This window comes from Pollachius pollachius (genome assembly GCF_949987615.1).
Source record: "Pollachius pollachius genome assembly, chromosome: 16".
In the NCBI taxonomy this organism is placed as follows: domain Eukaryota; kingdom Metazoa; phylum Chordata; class Actinopteri; order Gadiformes; family Gadidae; genus Pollachius; species Pollachius pollachius.
The window spans coordinates 11833643-11853572 of NC_136949.1; the positions used below are offsets into that span (position 1 = coordinate 11833643).

General features: G+C 47.6%; 2 protein-coding genes across 2 annotated transcripts in view; one reads left to right on the plus strand and one right to left on the minus strand.

The window, feature by feature from the left end:
• Nucleotides 1–1118: 1118 nt before the first annotated feature.
• Nucleotides 1119–7085, minus strand: syt14b (synaptotagmin XIVb; the record flags this gene model as incomplete). The annotated part of the gene is made up of 7 exons (XM_079753122.1): nt 1119–1435; nt 1864–1920; nt 2622–2802; nt 3176–3613; nt 4574–4836; nt 5404–5538; nt 6476–7085. The coding sequence occupies 7 exons, from the start codon at nt 7083–7085 to the stop codon at nt 1119–1121; spliced, it is 2001 nt and encodes a 666-aa protein (XP_079609248.1).
• Nucleotides 7086–15262: 8177 nt separating this feature from the next.
• LOC307087900 (cytosolic 5'-nucleotidase 1A-like) overlaps nt 15263–19930 on the plus strand; it is a 5231-nt gene continuing 563 nt past the window's right edge. Inside the window, exons 1-6 of the mRNA XM_079753584.1 lie at nt 15263–15441; nt 15531–15698; nt 15952–16081; nt 16510–16632; nt 17442–17626; nt 19313–19930. The exon at nt 19313–19930 is cut by the window's right edge and continues 563 nt beyond it. Coding sequence (XP_079609710.1) covers nt 15388–15441; nt 15531–15698; nt 15952–16081; nt 16510–16632; nt 17442–17626; nt 19313–19675 — 1023 coding nt within the window. The 5' untranslated portion in view covers nt 15263–15387 and the 3' untranslated portion in view covers nt 19676–19930. The remainder of the gene's footprint in view (nt 15442–15530; nt 15699–15951; nt 16082–16509; nt 16633–17441; nt 17627–19312) is intronic.

Consider the following 19930-nt stretch of genomic DNA (forward strand, 5'->3'; position numbering starts at 1 on the left):
TGGATATCTGGCCTGTCAGGGGGCGACCAATCAGAGCTCCCCATCTGGCAGTACACACACACAGACACAGCCAAAACACACCGGAATCCACAAGTTGTAACAGTGGCATGCAGACTAGTCTCCCATACCTTTGTTGGCAGGAAGAAGACAAAACCACCCCACCCTTGTGATTAAAGTGATGTCGGATGCATAGTTTTTAAAAACAAAAAGAATGGCAAAAAAAAAACCTATCCTGCAAACACACCTATCCTGCAAACACAACCCTGAAACCATTTCCATCCTGTTGACTGATCACTGGTAAAAAATCTAAAAAGAGAAGCAGAGTGGTACAAAACAAAAAAGCCTATTGGATCGGATACTCTCCAGGCTGCATGTAAACACATCGTATCATAAAGCACAACTTGTAAAGCGATAGAAGCTGCAGCGTATCACAGGCCACGTTTCAGAACAGTCTTTAAAAGCATTGACGGCTGGTCGGCGGCTGTGGCTAATAGAGTAATGTGTGGTATGCTGGTATCAGCCCAAGTCCACGAAAAAGCCTGGTAGAAATGGGGAGGGGTCCCGGACCCAGCTCTTTGGTCCATGATACGTACGGAAAAAACCAACAAACCAAAACGTTTGACTGTGATTCAGCTGGAAGTCGCTTAATAAAGGTTCTGTAAACAGGTACATGCAATTTCAAGGTCATTGGAAAACACACACACACACACAAACGCACGCACACGCACACCCACGCACAAAAACAGTTGCATTTTGGTTCTGTCCTTTCGATGCGTGGATCGAGGTCTATTTCTTCCGTCGGTTCGCCCAGGTGGATGTCATTCCACGTCAGCGAGAAGCCCCCGGGCTGAGGCTTTACCACGTCCATCCAGAAAGCCCACCTGTCACTCCCAGCGGGGCCGGCTTGAGTCCACATCGACAGTTCGTCTAAAGCAACCTCCAGTGAACCCGGACAGACATGCCCGGACCTTGCACACAAACCTAGCCCAGCGCCGCCACCGACCTAACTTGACCTCCAGCCCCACCACCAACACCACCCCCCCCTCACACTCACAACAACACGCGTCCATCCCTGCGGACTAAAAGGTACTTCCAGGTCCACCGGCGGCCCCCCACCCCTATGTGTCGGTGAGGACGTGCCAGTGGCAGACCTGCTGGCCCTCGGCCTCCTTCATCTGGCTCCAGTGGGCCTGCTGCTCCTCTCCGGTGCTGTTGAGGCCCAGGGAGACCCAGCCCAGCTGCTCCCGGGGCCGCATGCTGCTGCGCCGGCAGAACACCGACACCACCAGCGACACCTCCGACAGCTGGAACAGGGCCACCTGGAACACGAAGCTCTCCTTGTAGGTGGGGTTGGGCTGGCCGCGGCACACCCCGGTCTTGCACTTGGACATCTCCTTGCCCTTGGAGTCCAGCATGACCAGCTTGACGTAGGTGTCTGCGGTGTGGTGGTGGTGGTGGTGGTGGTGGTGGAGCAGGGGGAGAGAGTATGATGAGAGGCTGACCTCTAGTGGTGAGGTTTAGGTACTATGGGGTGGGACTTGTGCAGACAGATCATAATAGATTGTTTTCCTATGAATGTTTATGATAATTTATACAGTAAATGTTGTCTTTACTTGGCCCTAAAGGGGCATCATTTGTGAATTGACCTGGGTATATATCTACCTGCTAGAGTTACAATTTTATAGAGTGTGTAGAAACCAATACAAACATGATCAGATTGTATCGCTACATTAACAATACAGACAAACACATTTGGACAGAATCTGATGAATGAAAGAAGTGGACAGAGGGTGTGAGAGATAGATAGAACTGTTCAAAGACACTTGGAACAGAAACAGAACAAAGAGGCAGGTTCACACTCACCTCTCATGACATAGAGCTGCCCTCCTACGACGTGCTTTATACAACAAAACAGGCCGTCTGGGACCCACACAGCACACAGCACACACAGTGTAAAGAACAGGGAAGATCACAGAGAAGGGGTGGAAAGTTAGAAGAGAACAGGACTCACCATGCAGAGATTAAACATGGGTACATTTAGGGGTACTACAGCCACACACACACACAACACACAACACACAAATTCCTAGGTAAAGAATGGTGTTGCGCATGTGCTGCCTTCACCAGGGTTATCGCTCTCCTCATCAATTCTATATCTATAACGGCTGTGTCTTGTTCAGTCTTGTCCTGCTGCGTGTTGGCCTTGGTAGTCCACGTTAACGTTTGTATTGAATACCTTTATTTGAGTTATGCTTCTTTAAGTGGATTTTGGAGTCTTTCTTGTTGGCTTCTTCAGTCAGTTACCCGTCAGCCTCTACACAGTAATGTTTGTTACATGCCTTTTCCAGAGTTCTTTTTATGACTTTGCCTTTTGCCCTCTTCTGACTTTTTCTTGTTAGTAGGACCAGTAAAAATACTTTTCTTCACTTTCATGTCTTTGCACTTTGGCCCCATTAGCAGCCGCCTAGCAGCATTGCTTCAAAGAATGTATAAAGGTGTCCAAAGTGTACGGGCAGGTCATGGAAGGCTGCCTGTGTCAAAGCTGCTGGGGGCTGTGGGGGTGGGGGTGACCAGAAACAGCTTTTCCACCACCCCAGTAAACCTTCCTGGCGCTCACTCACCCGTGGGCTTGTCGGAGACGGCGGTCTTAAAATGGCTGCCCTGGATGACCTCGGCCGACAGGCGGCCCGTGGACGCGTTGTAGACCAACCCCAGCAGGATCTCGGGGGCGCAGGACTCCCCCGTGGAGCGGTAGGACAGCGCGCCGGCGGAGCGCGAAACGCTCACCAGAGAGCCGCAGCCCTGCAGTGACGGAGGAACACGGAGAACAGACCAAAGGAGCGTCTGGTGTCGGTTAATGCGGTACCATGGGGTCCACTTAGGAGGACGGAGACAGATTTAGCACAGTCGTTCATCACACCTCGGGTGACGGGGAAGAACAATTCAAGGTTCAAAATAACCACCGCAGTTTGAGGCCTGGGATATTGTACAAAGGAAGGCGGAAGCTAAAGTCAAGCAAAAATACACACCCTAAAGAAATATAGGACTCAATATGAAAAGAGGACACATGAAGATGCACTCCATTTTAGGTAATGTTAGGATATTCACAACACCTGTCGATTTGACCAAAAAAAAAAAAGAAGCCTTTTCTGTTTATTTCTCTTTTTCTCCGCACCGTGAGTTCGGAGCCGGGCTCCAGCGTGACGGGCAGCGCCATCTTGCCCTGCAGGTTGAGCTTGGTCAGGTAGAAGACCTTCTCCCCCAGCACGCGCTCCTTCTTCATGCGCTGCACGCTGTAGAGGCGGAAGCGCACGGCGTGGTCCACCAGCGCCTCGGCCGTCAGCCGGCTGAACTTGAAGGTCTCGGTGAACACGGGGCAGGGCCCGCGCTGCACGCCCGTCTTGGCCCGCTGCTTCTTGGTGGGCAGCAGCACCAGGTGCACCTGCCACGCCACGTTGCCCGCCTGCCGCGGCGGCGGGATGTCGGTGGCGGCCGTGACGGTGACGGCCAGCCACTGCTGGCCCGCGTCGTACTCGAAGGCCACGTCCAGCGTGCCGTACTTGGCCAGCGGCTCGGGCTCGTAGAGGGCGGGGAGCCGGGGCCCGGAGCCGTCCTGGAGGAGGGGGGAGGGGGGGGGGAGAAAGAGAGAGTGGGAGAGAGAGGGAGGGAGAGGGAGGGAGACGGAGGGAGAGGGAGGGTGGGGGAGGGAGGGAGGGAGAGGGAGGGAGGGAGGGGGATGGGGAGAGAGACGGAGGGAGAGGGAGGGAGAGGGAGGGAGGGGGAGAGAGACGGAGGGAGAGGGAGGGAGAGGGAGGGAGAGGGAGGGAGGGGGAGAGAGACGGAGGGAGAGGGAGGGAGAGGGAGGGAGAGGGAGGGTGGGGGAGGGAGGGAGGGAGAGGGAGGGAGGGGGATGGGGAGAGAGACGGAGGGAGAGGGAGGGAGAGGGAGGGAGGGGGAGAGAGACGGAGGGAGAGGGAGGGAGAGGGAGGGAGGGGGAGAGAGACGGAGGGAGAGGGAGGGAGGGGGAGGGGGAGAGAGAGGGGGAGAGGGGGAGAGAGATGGAGGGAGAGGGAGGGAGGGGGAGAGAGATGGAGGGAGAGGGAGGGAGGGGGAGAGAGACGGAGGGAGAGGGAGGGAGGGGGAGGGGGAGAGAGAGGGGGAGAGGGGGGAGGAGGGAGGGAGGGGAAGGGAGGTGGGGAGAGGGGGGAGGGAGTGGGGGAGAGAGATTGAGAAAAAGTTAGAGAGGAGGGGAAGGGAAGAGAGAGAGAGAGAGGGACGCGGGGAGGGAGTGCGAGGGGGAGAGGGCGAGAGATAGACGGATGGAGTTCAAGGGAGGGAGGAGGAGAGAGAGGTTTCAAAGCGATGGAGTAGAGTAAAAGAGAGAGAGAGAGAGACGGGAAGAGGTCGAGAAAGCAGGAGACAGAAAGATGAAGATAGAGAGAGGGAGAGGGACAACCACTTTATGTTACACAACGTTGAGCCCTGTGGTGAAAAGTGACCTCAGCAGTGGATCGTTTCACCACGACTCAACACGGCTCATCGCCTTGACATGGGGGGGGGGTCTTGACCTCACCTCGGGGCCCAGCACGGCGGTGCTGTCGCTGGGCACGTCCTCGTCATAGCCCTTGTTGAGGTAGCTCTCTGTGTCTTGGTCCACGCTGGCCTCGCTGGAACAGCGCTCCGGGGACGAGCCCCTCCCCACGCCACCCCCCCGCCCACCACGCCCTGAGCGTGTGCGTGAGCCTGAGTGGGAGAGGCGTTCCGGCGTGTTCTGGTACGGCGGCGGCTGGAGCTCGTTGAGCGGAGACTCGCGCTTGATCCTCTGGATGCGGTTGGCTGCGTTGACGTTGGGTATATGAGCACAGAGACAGTGGAGCGGATGATGGCGATATGAGGTCACAGGATATAGGCTACCATTAGCTTCGCTGTACTCTCGGATCGAGGGGTCCTACTAGGCTGCAGCAGAGCCTAGGAGGACCTAGGAGGAACTGAAAATCAGATTTCACAATGGGATTGTATATTGTGTATTTCTATGGTGTCTCGTCTACACAACGTTGAACTAACAATCCACCAAACACCTTTTCCAAGAGCGATTGGAAAAGGATGATTCCAATTATCCGCCTCCAGCAACATCATTGGTCCAACCGAATATGAAGCCAAAGAGAGTGAATTGGCCCGTCCACGATGAATTGAGCTCGCCTGCCATCAGTCTTTCTATTAGAAATCTAAAGACTGATTAGGGACACTAGCTTCTTTCAAAATTCTCCATTCCCTAGAACACAGAATCAATTCATTTTAAAATTGCACTTTTTTTATTTCTATTTCCATGCACAGCCCTACCAACAGCCCCCTCGATACCCCATGATACGACGGTCCACTAGTGATGGAGGGTGCTGTTCTCACCGTGACCACTCGAGGCCTCGCTGCTGTAACCCTCCTGGTCGGCCGACTGTTTGTGTTTGTTGTCCCACGCGGACACCGGCTTCTGTGGGATCTGGGCCTCGGGATCCCGGTCCTCCTCGCTGTCTGACACGCCCCCTGCTGGACAGACGTGGAGGTGAGCGCTGTGTATTTCAGACCCGATACGCCCGTTAGCATATCCAGAGAGGTGAGCAGAAAGGGAAGACGCAGGTGAAGGGAAAAGGTACAACAACACTTGTTGCTGCCGTTTGAACAGCTCGGTCAAAGGGACTGTTTTCAGTCAAGCAGGGCTCGGAAGGCAAAAGTATGCAGGAATCCGAGCTGCTTTTAAAACATCTGCGACTGAGGTACACTTGAAAGGAGATTGGTTTCAAGCTGTTCACTCGACACCAAAACCTTGATGCCAACGAGAAAGTTAGCTTTGCATTCATTACTGCTGTGCATAAATAATACGTTACAAGCAACACAAAACAAAGATAGCGTTACAGATTCCATGAGGTGTTTGAAACTAAACAAAGAACGAACTCCTTCCGATAACATATGCATCATCCCAAGTTCCCCTCCCCACCGTGGTCACGTTGCAATGACGTCAGCCCTAAAGAAAATCGAGCCATGAAATGATACCCGAAAAATTCCATGTGATATACATTATTAACGCCGAGGTCATATATATGACAAGCTGTCAGGGACTGTCATGAATGCGGCATAAGGAGGACTGAAAGAAGGGAATAAGAGGAAAGAGCGGCCCGGAAAAACCGGTCGGAGGAAGGCAGGTAGCACACGGCCTAACCTTTCCCCGCCTTCTTCTTCTTCTTCTTGATTTTCTTCTCTTTTTTCTTCTCTTTCTCCTCTTTCCCTTTCTTCTTGGGCTTCTCCGAGCTCTCCTTGGCCTTCTTCCTGAGAGACTTTTTCTTTTTCGTTGGCTGCTCCTCCTCCTCGCCCTCGTCCTCCCCCTCCTCCCCGACCTGTCCTTGATTAGTCTTGTCTGGTTCCTCCTCCTCTTCCTCCTCCTCTCCCTCCCTTGCCTGTCCAGCCGTCTCAGGGGTCTCCTGGCTAGACTTGTCTGTTTTGTGTCCATCCTCCCCGGCCTTGTGGGGGGACCTGTGGGGTTCCTCCAGGGACTCTCCGTCCACCTTCTCCCCCTGGATGGCGCCCTGCACGGCCTGGGACTCCGCCTCCTTCTCCTGCTGCTTCGCCCTCCGTTCCTTCCGCCTCTTCTCCTTCTCCTCCTGCAATGCCTGCTGCTCCGCCTTCTTTTTCTCCTCCTCCGCTACCTCCTCCTCCGTGCGCTTCACCCGCCAGCACCCGTCACGCCACTCCCACTCCAGCTGGCTGTTGCTCCCGACGTTCTCGTCGCCTCCGCCGCCGGCGGAAGAGGAGGCGCCGGCGTCCGCCTGCTGGGCCCCCCAGGAGCTCCCGCGGTCGGTGCCGGCCCGCACCTTGCGGGTCCCCGCCTCGCCTCCGACCCCGTCCTCGCCTTCCTCCTCCTCGTCCTGCACCTTGCTGATGATGGTGCTGACCTGCTCCGTCAGCTGGTCGCTGACGTTGTAGGTGGCGTCGCTGACGGCGGTGGCCAGGTCGTCCACGCGACTGCTCACCGAGTCCAGCAGGGAGGTGATGTTGACGGTGGGCAGGTTCTGCTGGAAGCTCTTGAAGAAGGCCATGGTGAAGACCCCCGCCCGCCCCCGGCCCTGCCTTTGTGGTCGTCGTGGTTGTCGCCCGACAACGGGCTATAGCACACGCTAGTCGAGCATCACAGGTGCCCGAAGGGCAGGTTGGCGTCACCGCGTGGCATCGCCATGCCTTACGTCGCTGTGTGCATGTTTGAAATTAAAACATGAAAAGCTTATAGGTTCATACGAAACGTAAACTTATTAAAAACATTTTAGTGATTTACCGTAAATAGAGTGTATTTCAATTGCACGCACAAATCAAATAAAAAGGAAACAATAGTCGTCCTGAAATCCTAAGGTCCCTCTAAGTCTAGCGTAGGCCCCTCCCTGTTTTTGAACGGGCGTTGCTATCAGCGCCACCACCAGTGGAGTGGAGAGGAGTGTGTGTGGGCACCTTGTTGGTCCCCTGTGTGGCTGTCCAGAACAGTGAGGCTGGAGGCACTCTGCGCTGACAGCTTGTTGCTGAGGTAGACGAAAAAGATCAGCATCAGCACCGCAAAGGCGACGAGGGAGGACAACGCGCCAAGCACCTCGGGAGAAACTGAGGAGGAACAGAGAGAGAGAGAGGGAGAGGGGGAGAGAGATAGGTTCGAGATGAAGTGGACAGACACATGTCAGCACAGAATAAAATTAGAAGGGAAGAGGGAATATTATACAATTGATAGTCCTGCTAATTTCTTTGACAACCCAAAGCGATCTCTCGGAAATAGGAGCTTCCTTATTACATTACAAACCTAATAAACTGGATTCAGTCCTGAAACATTAGGCCCACTACACTCCACATTTCCAAGCACTATATTAAAACCACTATCAAGGGGTCCAAATGCAGCGCTCAAGTTTGCTCTCCTCTACACTTTGACCTACTTGCACACCATTCATAATTCTACATAATGCATGGCCGGTGCACTTTATTTGACTAGCGGTAATCCCATTCGTATAAAGAACGTCTCACAAATTAGACTTGCGGGAGCAAAGTTGGCTCCTTATGCAATCATGAGACAATCCAGTGGGTTTTTTCCACTTCAAAGAGGAAATGGGAACAATCTCCTGAAGTCTATGTAGGCCAAACTTCATGTGACTATGTGGCCCCAGAGTAGCTTGTGTGCTATTTTAACTGGAGCTCAACCGAGGCTGTCATCAATGCTGAAATGTTATACAGAATAAAGAAAGTAAACATACGCACACACCACAACACTCACACACGCATTGGTTCTACACGTTATGCATCACAAAGGGCAGCTCAGACAACCTGCCAACCTACATCAGATATTATCCGACATCAAACTGATTCGTCTCTCTAGCACAGCCGCACGGGTAGAGGCGGTAAACTAAAACACATCTTTTGGCTGGACAGCCTGTTCTCGGCGCGACATCCCACGGAGACGCTCTAGGCTTGGCAGCAGGCAGCGTCTGGTGCAAAGCTGAAGCTCCGGGAGCACCAGCAGTGCAGGACCAAAGGGCACCACGGAGGGAGGCAAGGGGACAGTGGGCCCCATTTAAAACCTACCTTTCTCCCCTGCTCGGTTATTGGTCAACCAACCAGAAAGTTGAACAAGTTCCTATGTAGTCAATCCACATGACCCGAAGCCATCGCGTATTGGCACAGGACACCCCACCATCCCCGGTGAACAGAATAGACGACTAGAGTGATCCGAACCTATTCCCCGTAGCTCTTGTAACAGTGCAGTCACAGACTTCTGTCCAAACTGATAACGGACGGCTTTGTCACTCCCCTTCTCACCTCCCTCCAACTACACACACACCAACACAACCCCCATAACCGCCCACACCATATCCACCCACCTCCCATCAGATCACTGTGAAAGACGGTTTATACAAGGCCTCGCTCTGGGCATGTCAACACGGCTGAATAATTCAGGCGTCAGAGGTAAGGTGATCTCCCTCCCGTGCCTGTCAACCGGCAGCAGGTGGAGGCAGGTACAGACAGCTCCCAGAGCTACTGACGCAGCCGGCACCGCTCCATGTAGGAGGGGAGGGGAGGAATAGTCTATGATTAAGCTCTGTAATCATTATCATCATCCACCTCCTCAGCATCAACACCATCATCATCATCATCATCATCATCATCATCATCATCATCACACTGTAATTGTGATAAAGGGCTTTATAAATGCACTATGCATATTAAAGGACATACAAAGCCTTGTATAAATCTTGTCACAAACAAAAGCAAAGCATGTCATGTTGGTGGTTATTCCGAGACTCCCGTCTCACTCTCCTTTTCCTCTGCTCTCCGCACTATTCTCCTTTCTATCCCTCTTGCCGGTCCTTTTTTGTACGTGAACAGTGGACAGGAAGCACCCACTTGAGTGAAAGTGAGTGTATGTCTGTCTGCGTTTGTGCTTATTTGTGTGTGTGAGTATGTGTGTATGTGTGTGTGAATATGCGTGTAGGAGGTACCCATGGAAACGGTGTTTCGTGTTTCTCCATAATTTCAGGACTTCATGACAAGAACCAGATGTGTTTTTTTCTTTTGCATGGTTTTTATCTTCACTGCGGAGTGCGAACCAACGCACAACTTGTGACTCAGCGTGGTGCCTGGAAACCCAACCTGGCTCCGTCTACAACTAGATGACAAACTTCAGTGTTCATCCTGAACGTGGGACTTCACACTGCCTCCAGAGAAATATCAACTATTTTTGTCTTGTTGTACTCTTACCATTTCTCTTATTCTTTTGAAAAACGCTAATGAAATACCAAAACATACATTTCAGATCTTCCTCTTAGTGCAATTCCTCCTGAAAAAGAAAACCAAAATACCTGCATGCCTTCACAATTTAGATAAAGGATAGAATTTCTGTTGAGATCATGGTTGTAGAACATCATGTGATATCATAATGTGCATGAATCTTAAAATAAGTATAATTAGTGTACGTTAGTCCTGAAGCTTAGCATGGGCTGTTCTTAAAGCTTCTTGGCTTTGGGTGTATTTAAGACAAATGCAATCTGGGAATGTTGCTTACCGGGACCTCTGCCTTGCGCGATACAAAGCCGACCCTAACCTCTCTTGCATAAATCATGACCTCACAGCAGCCTCCATCCCAGTGAAGTGTACCAAAACTTGATACGTCATGTATAATTCACACGCACTGCTGGCAGACGGACACTTTTCCATAGTATTTTTCACTGGGTGTGGCAGGTCCTCTACATGGACATAGAATTTGGGAACTTTTTTAGGGGCTATTTATTGATTCATCGATTTTTTTTCAACCAGCATGCAAAAGTTCCCCCCCCCAACCTAGCATGCAAAATCAGAAATGGAAATTACATCCATACACATATAAATGAGCAAACACATAACGGACCCTTTTCAAAGAGATGTCACGGTAGGACAAACACAGGTGTCACTCATAACACCTTTAACGATAACCAACGGGTAACGGTAGTGTCATAGATATATAGACGCCACGTAGCTCTAGGTAGGCATTCAGTACTTACTATGTACTTAGTATCAAATTATTGTCCTCCATGTAGGTGATTCATGCCATGTAGGCCGCGCTGCTTTAGCGCGTGCAACGCATCTACGCGCCTAGACCAATGGTTCCCCATGCAAAAATGCTGATTTTCAACCCCTCTAACGCGCGTAATGCGTTCAGTGTGGCCTTACCTTAAGACTAACGATCATACACACAGGATTCAGCAGAAATTATAGCTTAACTATCACGATAAGAAGTAGACAAAACTTTTAGGGAAATGTGAATGTTATAGTGCATTTTATCCAGGAACACAGCAGCTACCATGTTTAATTGTCTTTGTTTACACGCCAGTCTTGGCCACTCCACTCATCTTCACTAGTATAGTCCACTACCCTCTGCCCAGATACGTTAAAGAAGCCCACTGCTAATTAGTGTTATGAGTGACACCTGTGTTAGTCCTATACAACACCGCAGTGAAAAGGGTCTAGTGCACACATACTTACCGACAAGACATAACAAACAAACGAATACACAAACACAATCACACATACTGCATTTACCTCTTCTAGCACAGATGAGCTCATGGACACCACAGTTCCTCCCCCCTCCTAGGAGAATCCACACATGTGCGCACACACACACACACACACACACACACACACACACACACACACACACACACACACACACACATGAATTCACACACACATCGAGACACACAAACATGCACACATAAACAGATAGCATTGTCAGTGTGTCAGAATTTACAATCTTGTTCACTGACCATATGGGTTGCCTGCAGGTTAAGGGGGAAACACACATGCTCTCCAATTTAAGTGGAACTAATTGGAAAGGAGCAACTGAGCAAGCGTGTTAATCAGATGTATTTTTTTTACAACCACGTCGTAATAGTGTTTTGCAATGAGACAGCGGTTTGTGTGTGTGTGAGTTTGTGTCTGCGTGTGGGTGTCTTCCACATGTAAATGGCTCATTGATCATTAAAGCACTGCAAATATAAACTTTCTGGATCATAGGCTGCTCGAGCTCGGATATTGCTTGGAGGAAAGATAGCTCACATTAGAGAACATCCACACAACTTCAGAAGAGTTCAGAAACACTGTGGATGTTAGCAGGGATACAAATAGACATGTCTGTCACACAATCCGGTTAAATTCGTTCTGGAACACGCTGGCGCCCGTTAATATGGCTCTACTGACGTCCATTTATGAAATTGTTTCCGGTATATGTCAACAGCTATGACGGAGTCTCTGGCGGTGTAACAACAAACAACGTGAGGCTGCACGTGATACACCTATGTAGACTAATATCTTCTCTCGGAACGATCAAAATAAAACATGTTAAGATACGGCAAAGCATGTACCGGAAAGTCCCAGTGTGCGTTAAGACGACGTAGAATGGTACAAGAAAATCTTTAAACCCTCAAGAGCTAAAATTCCCCTGAATCTCGTACTAGCTCGGCTGCCAACATAGGATACCCTAGTGTGTTTAGGGGAATATAAAATGCAATGGTGCATGCGGTTCCATGACGCCTGCCATCAACGCATAGCATCATATCGCTTCGTCGGTCGCTGTCCAATTCAGCACCGCTTCCCGCGCCCGAGCCCGCGCGCATCCCGTAAAGGCTACCATAACATTCCAGTATCAGGACGGTCCTACTTTAGCATCGTGCGCTATAAGCATGCTCCGAGAGCCTCTAGATTCACCGTATTTCACCTCATCTAAAACAACGTTCGCTAAACAAGGTCTGTGAAATACAAAGCATTAACACTGTCCCATGCAAGTTACACAAGTCCCGCAGAACACCTGTGACGATGTACTTACCATCAATCGCCATGATGTTCTGATCTGGACTCTACCAACGCGCGGGGGTGATAGAGAGAGGTCATTCGTGTGCCATTGGAAGGGATGGAGATAAAAATAACTGGTCTCGGAAACGTTGTTTGTGTGTGTGTGTGTGTGTGTGTGTGTGTGTGTGTGTGTGTGTGTGTGTGTGTGTGTGTGTGTGTGTGTGTGTGTGTGTGTGTGTGTGTGTGTGTGTGTTTGTAGCCCCATACAAAATGGACAGTTTATTTTCCTGGCTCTTTGACAAATTCTTATTGTATACTTGAAATGGGCAGCCTATAGAAAATAAACAACAAATTAAATATTTGAATAAAACATGAATATTCATTATGAATACTGAGATATTCGGTTTTTTGGTAAATTTGGCAAAATAACAAACATCACTTGTGACTTTTTAACCTTTTGGTATGTCCCCCTTCTTGTGTAGACTATTGTATTCAACATAAGCTAATTGCAACAACAACAAAATCTCAAAAATATCAGGCAAAAACAATAAGTAATCAACTTTGTTCACAATGGACTATTTAATGTATCGTTATGATTTTACTTTTCAACAGGGCGAACATCGAACGTCTATGACTTAAACGAAGAACGCCATCTAGTGTCCGGTTATTATTTGTTTTACGTCATACTTGGTGGACACGTAGGCCTGGCCCTATATGCTTGCTTTTATGAAAATAGGAAATTCATATTTTGTATGAATAAACATACGCTGTTAAACATGCACCAGTATGTGTTTACCACGGCACTCTGCATTTATGGCAGCTGTTTAATCATGCATTCCGTTGTCGATATACCGCCCTCTCAAAGACCTTGAACAGGTAACTTTATTATTGGTATTATGCTCTCCAGGTCAGCCTTGGCTCCATCCCGTCTGGGAGCGCTGAGAAGATCACCATGGTGATCAAGGAGACCCATTGTCTCTTCTGCTCCTCCTTCCCCTGGGTCAGGGTGACAGAGGACAGACAGCAGGCCATCTGCCTTCTGCTGCCCATCACTCCTTACCAGGTCTCCACTCTGTCTCCATGTTTGAATATGATTGATAAGTAAACTAGTTATGTGCTTTTCTGAAACCCAAGCTTGGTACCATACTTTGTTACAATTTATAATGATTTCTTTAATAAAGCTGTATATATATATATATATATATATATATATATATATATATATATATATATATATATATATATATATATATATATATATATATATATATATATATGCGCCCCTTGCAAATCGTAAAATGAACTGAGAGGTTCCAGATTAATCCGCATTTGCGGATTGGTCTAGCGATGACAGGCCACAAATACAAGAGAATACTGCATGAATCCCTTGAATTAAACAAATGTACATATAACACTGTCAGAGTGTGTGTGGATGATGGCTGGTTTAAGCAGGCAGTTGGCAGTCTGATTGGATTCTTGGGCTGGGTGAGGCTGCACACCTGTTGTACATTGAGTAATCAGTGTGAACAGGTTCAACCAACCATCTCCACACACTCTCAGGAGAATTCCTGGATGGCAGTGGAGCATCCTTGCCATGTTCATTATCATCCTTTGCAACAAACCGGATTTAACACCGCCACCCTTTGCCCTTTATGTTTGGAGGAGCCCAGAAAAGTCACATCAGTGGACTGTGGCAGCCACGTAGGTGGTGTGTAGTAATGGACTCTGCTACAAATTATGTGCGGATAACAATACAAATTGAGTAAGGTGAGATAGGTCAGTTCATTTTACCAATACATACTGGTGAAAAGAAGCCCATCCTCAGAATGCACGAGGATGGAGTCTGCTTCAGCAGCTTCAGACGGCTGGCCAGCAGCAGCTCCAAGCCCTCACTCTCCAGGTCGGTCCTCAGTATTACTACCAGGGGCGTAGGAATGAGTTTAACATTGGGGGGGACACATATCGGAACCTGACAGATCCGTTAATGGTTTGAACAGAAATATGTCATAAATTAACAAAATTCACAAATATATTTTATTCTACTAAAAAGATACATTTGTAAATGTAAAGGAAAACACATTTTGAATGGCAGTAATGAACTGATAAATATCAAATCAATTATTTAATTGCACGCTCAATCATCCAGTTTTTTAGAATAAGAAGCGGTGACAAGACGCTGTGTTGCGCTTTCAAAATAAAATAAAATATTTTTCTCCCCCCGGTATAATTTTTAGGTGGGACAAATGCGCCTGTCTCCAATATTGGAGGGGACACGTCCCCGCCGTCCCCCCCCCCCCCCCCCCCCCCCCGGTTCCTACGCCCTTGATTACTACTGATTACTATCAGTAGTAGTAGTAGTTGTAGTAGTATAGTAGTAGTCGTTTAACAAATGGCCACAAGGCCCAGGTTCGTAAGTTGGATAAAATATCCCTTTGGGAAGTAATTAATTTCTATCACTCGAAAAAGATTCCCTATTTCTTCTCCTTCTCTCCTTTCCCGCCTCAACACGTCCGCTTGCAAGTCTTTCTGTGAAAGGATGATTTGAAAAAAATTCTCACAAATGTTACTTATGAGCAAAGCATAAACTTAGCATTAAAATTATGAGATAATAAGATAAAAAGATAATAAATAGAATACAGTAAAAGTAAACACAGATAGGAATGAACATATGACATTTTAAAAACACATACTTTGGTAAGGTTAAGGCCGGGGCGGATGAAAGTTTTTTTCCCGTAACACAACGTTTCTTTTAACCCCTATCTTGGCTTCATATAGTTTATTATGAAATTGAACTGCATTTAGAAGAAATGCAATCTTATTTGCCGCAATCACTTAGCCAATCAGAGGTAGGGTAGGGCGGGCCATGCGTACGCTATTTGAGAAAAGAATCAAACTAAGGCCTAAGAAAACACGCCCACAAAAACATATCCGGTAAGTTTCTTCAACCTTTTGCAGCTGTGTTTGTTATAGAGGTATTAACAAGAATGTGCCAAATACGGCCAAATCCTATGGATCTAACGAAATGCGGACTGGGGATGGAGGAAGAGGATGAAACGGACTGGAAGGCCACTAAAGCCTTCTTTGACAACTGCACCGAGACCTGTAAGTATTTCAGTGAAAATGCAGTGAGAGAAATCAATGCTGTTTACTTTTCATTTACATGGAAATCTGCCTCTATTCAATGCCCACAGCCCAAACCCAAATATGCTGTGACTATAGCCGTCTCCTCCCGCACATTATTCGACATGGTTTGTGAGCGAAAGCTCTATGAGGAAGAGGGGATCGAGAAGTACGTGGCCCATCAGATAGAGCACGAGAGCGATCCCCTCGCGCCGGGCGCTGCCTTCCCCTTCGTCAAGGTAGTCCTGCGTTGCGCTCATTCTACACTATAGAAAGCTATTCCTTCTCGCAGAATTAACGACTATGGTAGAATAAACGAAATTTACTTTTAGATTAAACAAAGTGATGCTTGATTGTTGATGACTGTTAATATAGTATGTTTCTGATTGCATGTATCATTGGCAAAGTAAAGGTGTGTTGCGCAAACTGGGAAGTCGACATGAAAAGCCGAGCCCTGTTGGATTTCCTGAATGTCTGCATGTTTCATCTCAGGCGGTTATGAACGTGAACTCACGGTTGAGGGAGCTTTACCCCGACAGCGAAGAGCTCTTCGACGTTGTGCTGATGACCAACAACCACGCTCAAGTTGGAGTCCGCCTCATAAACAGCATTAATCACCATGGTATAAAGTAGTGGTATTGCTATACACATCTTACTAAGTAGTCGTAGGTAAAAGGAAATGGTGCAGAGTAAGTTCTGGTCATACCAAAGAATGTAATGCTTTACTTGCTACATATTTATCATAATGTATTTATTCTATTGATTTCCAAACCACCATTAATGATCGTGAGGTTGAATTGAATTGAAAATATTTTTATTTAAGTGAAGAAAAATAAAAGAATAAGCAATAAATCAAATAAAATGATGCAACAAGTGGAAAGTTAGAATTAAGTAATAAGTACAAACAATGAAAACCACAGTTGAAAACAAACTGTCTAACAGCTGCTTTACCCGTTCGAAAAGGTTCATTATATTGCAATGTTTTCTCATTCAAATGTGTGCATAGCCTAGTTCCGAAAGCATTGTTCAGAACGTCTTTGTTTGTGTCAGGATTGCACATCGAGAGGTTCTGCATGACTGGAGGCCAGAGTCCGATTGGTTACCTGAAGGCCTACATGACAAATATCTACCTCTCCAAGGATGCTGAGAAAGTCACGGAAGCCATTAAAGAGGGTAAGTGACACTGGGTGTGCACATTGTTGAACCTGTCTGTGCAGGACACTGCGACTTTGGTGAGCAACTGAGCCCTGCGACATAACAAACCTTGTGATTGCACATGCTGAAACCCACGGCAGATTGCAAAAGAGTAAGGGAGCCAAAATGGCGACATACGTCTGGCGTGCCGCGGAGTCTTGCGGATAAAGAGGACGACGATGATGATAATAATACTAATTCGTTGCATTTATATAGCTATTATCAATGCATGCAAACGGCTTTAACATGGTGGGCGTGGGGTACTCCCCCATCCGCCGTGTGCCGCAGCCATTGGGGTGATGCACGGCAGCCCCCTATGCTCAGGAACACTCCACACAGTGAAGAGGGGTGTGTTGCGTTCTTGAAGAAAGTAGTCTAATCAGGATCGCTTTGAACTCACTTTATTTGTTAAAGTATTTTGGTATGGTAACTATGAAGCAAAAGGAGGGGAATTGTATGGACACGCGTGTGAGCGACAAACAGCAGGCCTCTCTACCTAACTCCTTAGTATGGACTGCCGGGCTTCAGGCCCTGCTTTAATACCGAGTAGGCGTGTCGTATGTGTCGTATTGGCTCCACCCTCCTCACCTGTCTAAAGGTGCTGCCATCTGTGGCTGGAATAGTTTTTGCAGCTTATATGTCCTGCCCCCCTTGTGGCTATGTATAGTAATTACAGCTTATGTGTTCGATCCTACTTCCTAGTGGCTATGTATGGTAGCCCATGTGCTTAAAATACGTAACAGGTGGCATGTCGAGCATTGAGAGCCCTCTCCTCGCCCTTCTCCCAGGCATCGCCGCCGCCACGATGTTCACCCAGGCGTCCCAGAACGAGCTCAGCGACACCCAGCTGAGGGTGGCCTTCGACGGCGACGCGGTCCTGTTCTCGGACGAGTCGGAGATCATCGTGAAAAAGGGTGGTTTGGACGTCTTCTTCGAGCATGAGAAGAAGTTTGAGAACACGCCTCTTGCACAGGTATTTCAAACACTTTTTTTCACACAACAAGATGCTTTTTTTTTATGTATTGTGAAAGGAAATGTGAATCTCTTGATTAGTATCATGTGGTTTTAAGTTTGAACAGAGAAATTTAATCCAAATCATTTAGATTGTTGTTTTTGTAATTGGTCCATCATAGAGTAAATCTTGTTTTAGATGTGTGCTTATGCATACAACTTAAAATGGCAGGAGGCACTGGACAAAGCTCTTCCTCTGTGGAATGATAAACCATGTTTCTTCATGTTGCACACGAAACAAACTCTGTAGTGAAAGGTATTCTTCTAAGAAGGATTCTTGGAAGAATTGAAATTAGTAATTAGGGGTCCGAGCAGCGAAGCTCCTTGGTCCCCTATTGTTTCTGTAACGTTTTTCTTTTCCCTCAAATTCTGTAAAAGTCATACTGCAGCCTGTACCATAAGTGAAATTTTCAGGTGTGGTTACCAATAAGCCCCACTACCCATAAACCCAAATTGTGGTACTGCACCCAAAGGTGGCGCTATTTAAAAAAATATGAACTAGAGCTTATTTCTCCTTACTAGATTGACCTGGACTCAATATTCTTTCATCATATTAATCTCTGATATCAGATGCATCTTTTTCACCCTGGTCTTCTGCTCTAAAAATTTTTACTTTCCCCACAATTTCATAGAAAAGCCAAACGTCCACAGTCTCAACCCATTTTGCTATATGACCATTTTGTTATTGTATAACCATACGGCTATCATTAGGTGGATACCATTAACAGTGCAAATTTTCAGATCTGTACTATTTTAGGAAAGCCCTTAATTATCTTGTGAAATGTGTGATTGGAGTTTTTTTGATGTTTTGTGCAGTTCAGAAATGTCAGTGGCTCAACGGGATAATGCCTTGTACTGGTGATCCTTAGGTTGAGAGTTCGAATCCTGATTAGAGCATTATGAACAAGCTGAACATGACATTCTGTCATTGCCACTCATTTAAGAAACACAACATTGAACAGCACCTGAAACTCATCAGGCAATCAACATTCTTATTAGTTTCAAAGAATCTGACTGCCAAGACACAGTATGGCATTAGTGGAACTTCTTCGTTAACAATTTTTCCTTCATAATTAACTCGGTCATATTTATAGTTCTTCCGTTAGTGTCCTTGACAGAATTTCAAAGATTTTTCAGGTAAATGCTTTTAAGAAAGCCCTTAATTCACTTGAGAAATGTGTGCTTGGAGTTTTTGGATGTTGTATGCTTATCAATAGACATTTTGACCATGTGAATGGTCAGTACCTGAACTGCAGTGAATGAGGCTGCAGTTCAGGTTTATCAGTTGCTCAATTGGCATCTTGTACAGGTGATCCTTAGGTTGAGAGTTCGAATTCAGATTATAGCATTATGAACAAGCTGAACATGACATTCGGCCATTGCTTTGCAGCTCACCTGAAAGCCGAGGCACAGTATTGCATTCAGTGGAACATCTTCATCAACATCTTTCCTTCATAATTATATGGACTCATATTTATATATCTTCCATTAGTGTGTTCTTGACTTTTAATTTTGCTCGGACCCTGTTAATCACCGCTTGCGGTTATATTTGTTTTCCCTTCTATCTCTCCCTGTCTCTCCCTCTCTGTCTCTATCTCTCTAACTGTCTGTTTATATGTTTGCAGTGTTTAACATGTTTGTCTTCCAGGGGCCACTGAAGGGTTTCCTGGAGGCCCTTGGCAAGCTGCAGAGAAAGTTCTACGCCAAGAACCAGCGTCTGAACTGTCCCATCCGCACATACCTGGTGACGGCCCGCAGTGCCGCCAGCTCTGGGGCCCGCGTGCTCAAGACCCTGAGGTCCTGGGGGCTGGAGATCGATGAGGCTCTCTTCCTGGCCGGGGCCCCCAAAGGGCCCCTGCTGCAGAAGATCAAGCCACATATCTACTTCGACGACCAGATGTTCCACATCGAGGGGGCCAAGGAGATGGGCACCATCTCGGCCCACGTGCCCTACGGGATCGGACAGAAGTACAACAAGGGCAAGCTCATTGAGGAGCCCTCTAAAGAGTAGGGATGTGAGGGCAAGGGGGCGGGCTCACAGCACTTTTATAGCAATACCACGGCTTTCTTTCTTACATTTTGTTATTTCAATTAAATATACAACATTCATTCTTCTACATTTAACAGTCTGATACTGTTCCAGTCCGGGACAGTATACATGCACACGCCTCGCAGACAGCACAAATGTAACACTTCAAACTTGTTTATAACATGCTTTAACACACAAAACTAACTGTGCTTTGAAATCTAGCTGTATGTTCTTTTC